Consider the following 10,635-nt stretch of genomic DNA (forward strand, 5'->3'; position numbering starts at 1 on the left):
GGGCTTCAAGTCAGTGCACTTGGGATCGCTGGGGCTTCATAGAGGACAAATAACGAGGGACACACCTTCACACTTTCATGATGTGTCCATCTCTCTCTGAGCTGCTGTGAACGATCCTCCTTTCACCAACTTTCTTTCTTTTTTTTAATGCCTAAAATCTGTACTACAAAATATTGACCTCAAGTGTTATCTAGAGGAAACAAAGTGCAACAGAGACAGATATAAAACACTGCAGGTAAGTACACTTAGATCAGGTGCATGAGAGAAAGACAAAGAATCCTTATATTAGAACCGGATCAACATCTTTTTGATGGCTTATGCTTAAAGTATAAATGTAACCATATTCATGCACGTGAGCCCACAAAAAACAAAATCAGCTTTCAGGTATTCTCTCAGGCAGCATTTAGATCCTGATGGATCCGTTTCCACCTGCTGATTTAACTTATCACAGAAAAAAATTGGTATTAGGGAGGTCACTTCTTCAAAAATCTACTTGGAATAAATTCAAATTTCTTTGACTGCAAACCATTTTTAAATCTTTTTAATCCTTTTAATGCTAAATGTTTTGGAATAATTAGTGTTCTGTTCTTTCAAGTTGCCTCACCGAGCAACAAGCTGACGTTGCTGTAAGGTAGTTTCATTTTAAAAGGTCAACTTCATCCAGATTTCAGTTCATTGCAAATGTTTCCTCACATTACTTCTCAGATGATTCGGTGCAATGATTGTGATCATTATTCTTTTTAACATAGCTGGCTTTAAGGGAACGGGGCAAGCAATAGGTCAAAGCGACAGTGACTTTTGTGAAGATATTCAAAGGGTTGTTTGAATTCGGAGTAAGTGACAGCCTATATTCAAAGGGTTGTTTGAATTCGGAGTAAGTGACAGCCTTGATGGGGATATGTTGGCCGTTACATAACAAGAAACTGAAGAAAACATCATTTGTTCACCACAGAGAGATAAATATCTTGGTCACTTTACTAACTTAACTCTTTAATAATGAAATTTGAGGGAGCCTGATTAAATACGTCTGTGATATAATGTGCTTATGCTAACAGACAAATATCGTCCGACATACAGTTCATCAGATTTATCAATGTACGCCTAAAAATCATCATGGGATATTAAAAGTTATTAATGAAAATCCTTCCAAACCTAAGACTGCACCACAAACTGAACTGAGAACCAGAAACTGTTGAGTACAAAAAAACAAAACGTTGGCACCAAGTGCTCGGTAAACGTTACGGAAACGTAAAGAAACACGGATTCAGTTATTGTTTTGGCACTGGTTAAAAAAAAAAAACACAACACACTGAAATAAATCTGGGTGATTTATCTGTACCGGGTAAAACTATTTCATCTTTAACTAAAAGCCAGCATCAGATTAAACTAACATATCCTGTCTAACACAACTTCTACACTACATGCAATACAGCACACTGCACAAGTCACGCACTCTGTTGCCATGCATGGAGGTGGTGTTGTTGAGGCATGCGGGCCGCGGCTGGCAGTGGTGTTACAGGATGTATCCAGGTGTGATCAGGTGTCGTTGTGCAGAGGCGTGTGGAACGGGCTCAGATGATGGTTCTGAGCTCCTCGTCGGTCAGCTGGTTGACCGCCATGATTTTGGTCAGCTGCTCCGCGTACCTCGCCTGGTCCTGCATGAAGTGCGGGATGCGGACGTTCTCCATCTGAGCCAGTCCTTTGAGGCGGTCCACGTCTTCGAATGACACCTTAGCACACAGAGAAATTAGAAAAAAGCTGAATTAGGAACCCGCTGCACTGCAACCACAATTCATTTCCTAATTTAAACAAGGCTAATGTTTCCATTGCATTGTCCGGCTCAGCTCTGCTCGACTCACTTTGGTCACCTAAGGTCTGTTGTGAATGACAGTCGCTCAGGTGACCTGAGACGTGGTGTGAATGATGGTGGTTTGAGTCACATGAGGCCAGGTGTGGATTGTTGTTCAGTCTATTGGGAAGGGATGAAAGGACAACACTGTAGGAGGGAGATAAGTGGTTTCTCTGAGGCCTCCTCCTCTGTTGAGGGATGGTTTCTAGTTTCTACAATCACAGATAGCCTCCCCACAAGTCAGTCATGGATGGGAGGTCGACTGAGACTGAGAACCTGCACAGACTTTTATCAACATTTAGCTGATCGTCAACATGACTTTCATCGGCAACCAAGCAGAGGAACATCTCCATCTCATCAGTTAACTACAGTGTAGTTTTGTGAGCTGTCATTTTTGGTTGCAGTTTGCAGTACCGCCGCATGACCATGTCGAACAAGTGACGATTTTAGTGATGGTTCTTGTTGAACAATCAGTATTGGCTTTGCGTGCCTGGAACCTGAACCGAGGTGGTACCACAAAAGTACCATACAGTACAGATGGACCGAGCTGTACCATGCAATGGAAACACGACTTAACATTCAACATCTCCAGCTGAAATGAGAACCTTGCGTAATTATCGGTGCCTTCAGCTCCCGTGAAGCAGAACATGGTCTGTTCCCTCCTCAGAGCTTGTTATATAAGCTTCCATTCATTTTACTCTATGTCTGAACTGTGACCTTCTTCCGTGTAGTTAAACTTTTATTTCATGTGACTGAATGTCACAAATGATCTCGTTCTACTTTCTACTATAGTGGCGTCATATACGCGCTGACAGAAAGGGGATACTTTTAGAAACATGACAGGAAAATGGAAAAAAAAACAAGCAGGACTGTTTGTCCTGCACAAGGAAGCTTTTAAAGGGAAGATAATTGACTGGGAGGATTTAATCGACTTCCTACAGCACACCGTCAGCACAGCACCGAGGTGTACGTACAGTCATTAGCCTTTACTTAATGAGTGCATCCAGGTGGAAGAAGATGGAAAGAGACGTGCCTGGCAGTGGAGGCCATCAAGGGGTTCACCTCTAGTAATTTCAGCGTTGTGCTGTGGTGGTGAATTTATTAAGTTGTTCAGAAATGGGCAATGCATCGTGAGATCACGGAACACATCATGGTGCATATTAAAGGTATCTGTAAGGGTCTGGAGAGCAGAGTTTTGGAGGAAGTAGTGCAGGTCAACCTGGAAATTGATTAATATCACTCGACAAAGATACATATTTGATATTTGTATCACCTTTCCTAGAGCCATCAGCATCGGGAAGTTGATCTTGTCTCTGTATCTCAGGATCTTCAGGATACCATCCAGGTAGACCTGGTCTTTACTGAAGCACCCTGCAATATGAGATGTCAGAAATAAAAGTTTAACAAGTTTTAAAAGGCTGATATTAATATTGAATCACATGTGACTCATTCAGGTTAAACCAACAGCTTTGGCAGAAACTTTTCTTTTGAATCTTAAACCCTGTCTGAGGACATAGAGACCTGGTTGTGCTGTATCGGTCTGGCCTCTCTTGGCTCGGACACAGTAGTCCCAGCGGGTGTTGGGGTCCTGGACAAAGCGTCCTAGATTGTGGAAGAGCTGAGAGAAAGACATGCGGCTGGCCTGGTAGACGGTGTAGTAGAGCAGAGCTGCGCGCCACAGTGTGGGATCTTTTCTGAACAGGACACTGTGGATGCTGGCCAGGCCCTCCTCTGTGGGGTTCAGGGGCTTCAGGTTGTGCTTCTTCCTGGTCACGCTGCTGCTCCATGGCTGGTGGTAGTTGTTGATGCCGCGGAAATAATGTGTGCCTGGTGGACAGAGCGGTATTTGAGCTTGATACCATCACTAGTAAGGAATGACAGCCAGTCACACATTGTTACATGTCTCCTGATGAACCGCATTACCCTAACCTTGCAAGGCAGCTTGACTTGCGAGATCACAGATTTCAAGATATGCGCTTGTGTCCAAACACAGTGGCTTGTACCAATCAGTGTCCTGTGAGGAACTACTGCCAGTACTACTGGCAGAGTATCACTTCACTGTTTCCATTGACGACTCTCCTGGATGGCTCTGTTTTAACAAACTATCTGGCACAGTCGGGTTACAGCGTCCGCGCATTAAGAATAAAACATGAGTCTTGTAAGAGAGCTGCTTCACCCACCGATCTCGTGCCTCAGCATGCCTTCCAGCCAGTGCTCTCGGGCAGTGGAGATGTTGATGGTCAGCGTGGGCCTGCTGTTCACCACCGTCATGGAAGCTCTGGACAGGAGGTCGTCTGTCACCTGGACTACGATCTGTCAACGCAGATATATCGACCTCATCTTTAATCCAAGACGAGAAGAGCGACGCCAACAACAACGTCATCATCACATAGCTCGTATTAGATGGTGCATCTTTTCATTTCTAGGAATGTTTTGGCTTTGGCGTGACTGCACCTAAAGACACTTTTTATTGAGTTCAACGAAAAAGGGGACAAAACATATTACAGTAACTTCCTGTCATGGCGTGATCTTTGCCTCACGTACAAGCCAATCTGATTCAAACAGTGAGGCTCTCCAGAGTCCACCGAGAGAGAATGTGATTGGCCTGTTGTACAGGAAGTATTGACCATTTATATTCTGGTTTATATAACTGCAAAACAATGAAGACAAGCAAGGCAGCACAGCTGGCAGAGAATAATGCTGATGAAGTGGTGTGTAGCTTTCCTGTCTCTGTACATTTGCCTAGTTCATTCTGGCATGACCTTCTTTTCTTTAATCGTGAGTTTGACAGAGGCCGATGTAGCGGTCTCTCTAAAGGTTTGGATATATTATACTATATTAAAACGGACAGGAATGTAAACAGCAGGACGGACAAAAGGTTGTGCATGTGTTCTGCTGACATATTTAAACATGTGTTGGTGTGTAATCTCACGTACAGATGACAATCCCCCGCCATGCAGACCATGAAAGGATGATTAGAGTTACACCAAAATCACTGGTGTAATTCTTTCCCTGTATTCTCTTTCTGTTTGATAGTGTGTATAAAAACCCACAAGGACTTTACCAAGCACACACAAGGTGCACGTGTCTGCGGCATAATGTGTTCAGTGGAACATTATTAACTCGGTGATGTAACTTGTATTTATTTATGGTTACATAATTGCAGCTCCGCACGAGCAAACTGCAGGATGACTTCAGTGAAGTCTCTTCCCTGTAGCTCTTTCATTTCGCTGCTCTGTAATGGTGACGTACAAACCCACCGTGACAAAACACTCCAGAGTGCAGCTACAGAAAGACATCAGGCTTCAGATTACAGCCTCTTTTCACTGTATTGTGTTTGAATCAATACAAACTCCGCCACATCTCCTTAATCGTGAAATAAGTGAGGGTCATCTCTCCTCTTACCTCTCCCAAGCAGCCTTCCTTCTCCATGTATTTCTTGACATTGTGCCAGATGCGACTCTTGGTGAGGAGGTTACCTGCAGTGACCTGTTCAAACTTCTCGTAGCTGCCATATCGCTGCAGGGCAAGCTCCATGATGTGCACCGCCTGCAAGAGGTGTGAAATCCATAATGTAAAAGCTGTCTGACTGTCTTTGACATCTTCTGTTGTTGATGCCTGGACAGACAGGCATTGACCTCAAGCGACTGTTTCTGGATGGAGGAGAACTTTCTCCAGCTCAACACGTCTTTGTTTGTCTGCACACGCGTCCTCACTTTCAGTTTGACTTGACTGGATAAAGTCTGATCGTGACACGGCTCGTGTTTCTCACCCCGTCGACTAGTGTGGTGATTACAGTGTTACATTGACAGATACAGATTCATTACCCACAAACCATGTAACATCTTATCAGTAAACTGCACTGCATGGACTACTAACTAATCAGCTGATAGGGGGGAAATAGCAGCATTTAGATGGACTACCTCAATCCGCCAGATCGTAAGGAATATTTAATCACTGTAAGAGAGGTGATGTGAACTTTTGATAATCTGTTTAATAGGAAAATATTCACACCTAATCACCACTGAAATGCTTAGTCGCTTATTGTTTCTCACTGGTTGGAATAAATATATTCTTTCTGCATGTTTGCCACACGTAGAGGTAATAGTAGTCGAGGGTTACAGTATGAGTTGCACCTATATTTATAAGAAGCTCTGTATTCTGAACCAAGACGACAAACCACAGTTAATGGCAGCATATTACAGATCTACTCCTTCCGTTTTCCGATTAGACACTTCACGTCACTGCTTTGCACAGCTACAAATCGGTATATTCTGATTTTATCAGATCACTTTATTTAGCGTCCGTGTTTAGAATCTCTAATCTGAATGATTTTAATCAGGTTGAATAAATATTGTCCGTGTAACCACAGCTCATGGAGAAGGTGGGTCTAACTTTCTCTGGATTAACTGTGTTTTAGTCCAGTGTACAGAGAAAACGTCTTTCTAGTAGTCTTGATTTGCTTTAAACTTTTTTTCTTTCTTTTTAAGTTGTGCTTCTGTATAACTCCAGCATACGATTTTGTTTCAGTTACATAAGAAGGGCTGCTCCACATTTCCATGAATTTTTTACTCTACTGACTACAAGTGTCCTCCATTTTTCCTGACAAATGATAAATATCTCACTGCAAGACAAATGTGATTCAAGCAGCAGTCCACTGACAAACTAGGACAGACTCCAGAAGAAACACACGCATCCTCCTCGGGATCAGTTTACTGCTGCATTTCCTGTCGAGCTCACTGACTCTTTCCTTGTCTTAGCAGAGTGTCTGAGTACTTGTGTTACTAAAAGAGCCTGCAACTGAACACCTGGACTGTTTTCCTGGTCACCCTTATTCACTCAATTTGTCGAGTGATTGATCGAAACATGCAATTGAACTCTTGTCTTCTTACGTAACAGAAATGTGCTAAAATCCCGCGTGTGATTCTTCTTCACCAGCTTTAGTGTTTCTCTCCGGACGTGCACTCATACTGTTGAGACACTTTCCACTTTCACTGACACGACAGACTCGGCCTGTGTCAGCTCTGACGCTTCTGAACAGCTTTGGCAGCAAGTCTCTGTGATCGCAGTATCCAGTTTGAGTGCTGGCATGTGGAGGTTGGTGATCTCAAACCAGCCAGCTCAGCATCAACCTTGTGCACTGAGGACATTGTTGTAGGTGTGATGAATGACCTGTCACTGCCTCCTGGGGACGAAGCTGGTGGACTGACTGGGTTTCTTTTAGTACTTCTTCTTTTCAGCATGCAAGGAAGCAAGTGAGCAAGTTTCAGTTTTTTTTAGTTCTTTGGGTTTTTTAACCTGACTTTGCAACCCTGCTGCTAATGAATGGTGAACAGGGGTTTCTGAAGAAAGATAAAGGATGTGGCACTGGATTTTGAGCTTTAAAACCTGTGGGTGACGTCATTCATACGCTGTCCTTTCTTTGCAGTGTCAGTGAAACACTCGAAACACACACAAAACATTCAAACACTCCCTTACCTGTGTCAGAAAGCGATCAGAGGCGTTGTTATGCCGCGCCAGGACGAGCGGAGAGACGGGGTTGCTGTACTCAAACTGTGGGTTGTAGTTGAAGTCAGACTTAAAAAACTTGGCCTTCTCCTTCTCGACGTTTGACGGCTTGATGGCGGTGAGGATGCAGAGCTTCTTGGCGTTTTCCACTTCCCGTGCGATCGCTGCTTTGTGCAAAGAGGGGAGTTTAGTGCGAGAGGAACTGGCGATGTATATCTTCCTGAGCTGTGGAACTGCACGAGGGCTAAGGCCCATGTGGCTGCCCACTACTGCGATGTTGCGTGCCGGTTTGGGTAGATTGGAGATGCTGCCTGAGAAGACACGGTTTGTCTGCGCGGGTTTACCGCCACTTCCCGGAGCTCGAGCCTTTTTAGGAACCATGGCCGGACGGTTTCTTTTACCAAACGTGGTGCCACATTTCACTGATGTCTTTGGCCTCTTGTGCGGGGACTGCTTCGGGCTCTTCTTGTCCTCCTCCTCCTCAGCCTGCAGCAGGACGTTGTAGCTGCTGGAGCCAGTACTAAAGAGGTCTTTGAGGACGCTTGAAGAAATCTTCTCCAGGTATACTTGGCTTGGACTCAGTGCCTTGTCAGCAGAGTTTAAGATAGACTTTTTGGACATTTCTACCTCTGGCCAGTGGAGTCTTTCTGAAAGAAGTAAGAGGAGAGACCAATCATAATGTGATCTAACTCAAATAAACCTAATTTGACTCATCTTAGACTCTTATGTCAGCAGTGTGTGAGTCAGTTTTCTGCTCTCACAGAGGAAATTATTCTCATCATGTCTCCAGAGACTGCCAGTACAGCAAAGGACTCAACGTGCATGGCTCTGCGATTTTCATCGCAGTAAGAACGGGGGCTATCTGTTCGGACAGGAGCGCTGAAAGGGAAATCCGTGCAAACGGAGACAGCACAAACTAATGACCTCAGCAGCACAGTAATGATCGGATATGTGCTCAGCCACCAAAACAAATGGTATTATCTAACACATCAGCTGTGTGTCTCACCTGCTCCCACCCTCTACACAGCTATGAGTCGGCTTAAGACTTTCCTTTTTGACAGAGCTTATAGTTAGGGCTGGCTCAGGTGAGGTCCTGGACCGTCCCTTAGTGATGTTTCTATAGGCCAGGTAACTTCCCATGATGCACTGAGCTCTTCTCATGTCCCATACATGCATGTTACTAACTTAGCTTCTTGATGTTTTCTTGTCTTAGATAGATAGATAGATAGATAGATAGATAGATAGATAGATAGATTGAGGCTACGCCCTGGATCGGCGCTTGGTCAAGCCTGCTGTGACGTCCACTACATATACTAATATAATGATTATCATTATTTGTACTACCTTGATCATATCTTTATTAAAGTCTATTGTTAGTTATCATTATTTTATTGTTGCTGTGCATCTGTGTCTCTCTCTATCTATTCATCTGTCTATCCTCACTGTCCGCCTTAAATAATATTATAGAAAACTTGCTAGAGCTGCTGTATATGTAAAGTGTCATGAGGTAACTTTTGTTTTCAACTGAATTGAAATTGAATTTAGTTTCATCTGATGTGACAGGCTAAAAAGGTGGAAAAAGTAACCAAGCCAGCTACTTTACAAAGTTAATTTAAAGACATTTTCAAGCCTGATTTAGGCTAAAAAAGTAATCAGTGCTCGAGCCTCTCCATCTCATTATGTTAATCAAAATGATCAAGGCACTGATGCTAATTTAAAGCATACGATTAGCAATAATCAGCATGATTAGTGAGAATCAGCATGATTCAGCACTGAGTAAGCACCAGCAGAAATCTGCTTCACAGTCTCAGGATACAGGGAGTTAAGCACTAGATGCAATATCTATTATATATATATAAGGCAATATAAACAAAAATATAACACGCTTTCTTAATATATATGCGATTTTGTTCGTGTTTATTAATATTCCCCCAGTATTAAGTTAATTTAAGAGATAGCTGGAGCTCATATATCAACTCATACACATTATTTTGTATATCTTGTTAACAAAATGTGCCATTATTACTGTTATTACGGTATTACACTTAGTTCTTGTGTGTTATTAATCCGCTTAGTAGACGAGCTCCCACCTACTGTCATGTGGAAACAGTAGAAAAATGAGCAAAATGCAACATTACCTGTGACTTTTATCGACTCCAGCATCCTCTGTCGTGTTTCTCTGTGTGGAGATCACTTCAATATATAAACGATAACTGCTACTTTAGCAAGTTAACCGAGCTAAATTTAGCCGCCTAATGTTGGTCCAAATATAACGACAGAGCGAGATAACAAGCACCCTGTCCTGCTTATTATAACCCACAGAAATTATATTCTTTAAAACATTTTAATAGCTAATAAAAGCCGAGCTGGTATTATCCGTGCCGCCTACACTGACTGAGCCCCAAGCTGAGCTGGAGAGGCTCTGCTGCTTTCGCTGAGCTGTTGCCATGGTTTCGCTGACAGCTACGCAATACGCGCGGACACGGTGCTCATGGGAAATGAAGTCCTTTTAAACAATACATTGAAAATATCAAGATTTAGGCCTAAATGGTTTAGAGATTCAAACAAAAACTTGTAATATATTATCAGTGGTGTCATAAAAATCAGGGTTACACAGCTAGTTAGATGTTTTAACTTATATGATGTTTGTTCCTATTTATTACATGCTCTTTATTCAGAAAACCCTCATGTCACATCTACATTTCAGGATCTGGTTATTATAGACACAGATCAAATGTTAAATATAAATATTTCAATATTTATCATCACAGTAACAGTGTTACACACATTAGTAGCTGTAAACACTCAGCATTAGAAAAATACATACGTTGGTTTGGTGCTTACATAAGGAGTAAACATTTATAACCATCACTTTAAAAGTTACATACGTTGTTTTTGGTGCCTGTTTGTTTCCCAGATATATTAGTGAATGGGTGTTTAAGAGGCATTAACTTAAAGAACTTTGTAGAAAGGCGCTTTATAAAGTTCAGTCAATTTCCTTGTATTAGTTTACGGGCAGATCTGCCACATCCAATATGGCGGACCCGTTGACGTATCGCAACCAACGACCAACCCGCTCAATGCGGCGTCTATGTATATATGTCTACGGGTGACATCTAGACTGGGGACATACTGGCTGCTCATTAGGGGATATGTTGAAGAAGATGCTTTATATGCAAATTGTCTGTTAACAATTTATCACATTTAATGTTTAATTATATCCAATAAAATAGCAATCAATCATAATTAGGAATAAAAACTGAACTGAAAATTGAAGT

At 42.5% G+C, this 10,635-nt stretch overlaps 1 protein-coding gene across 3 annotated transcripts; it reads right to left on the bottom strand.

The window, feature by feature from the left end:
- Positions 1-1,315: 1,315 nt before the first annotated feature.
- Positions 1,316-9,799, bottom strand: matcap2 (microtubule associated tyrosine carboxypeptidase 2). 3 transcript variants are annotated; one of them, XM_027287521.1, is made up of 7 exons: positions 9,496-9,799; positions 7,328-8,000; positions 5,255-5,398; positions 4,030-4,162; positions 3,371-3,676; positions 3,123-3,220; positions 1,316-1,730 (listed from the first exon to the last, which is right to left on the bottom strand). In XM_027287521.1, the coding sequence occupies exons 2-7, from the start codon at positions 7,976-7,978 to the stop codon at positions 1,572-1,574; spliced, it is 1,491 nt and encodes a 496-aa protein (XP_027143322.1). In that variant the 5' UTR covers positions 7,979-8,000; positions 9,496-9,799; the 3' UTR covers positions 1,316-1,571. The 3 variants fall into 3 exon arrangements, with proteins under 3 accessions (XP_027143322.1, XP_010735955.3, XP_027143323.1); XM_010737653.3 differs by having other exon boundaries at positions 7,328-8,004; XM_027287522.1 differs by lacking the exon at positions 5,255-5,398 and having other exon boundaries at positions 7,328-8,004.
- Between the last annotated feature and the right edge of the window lie 836 nt (positions 9,800-10,635).

This window comes from Larimichthys crocea, chromosome XIII (genome assembly GCF_000972845.2).
Source record: "Larimichthys crocea isolate SSNF chromosome XIII, L_crocea_2.0, whole genome shotgun sequence".
Lineage (NCBI taxonomy): Eukaryota > Metazoa > Chordata > Actinopteri > Sciaenidae > Larimichthys > Larimichthys crocea.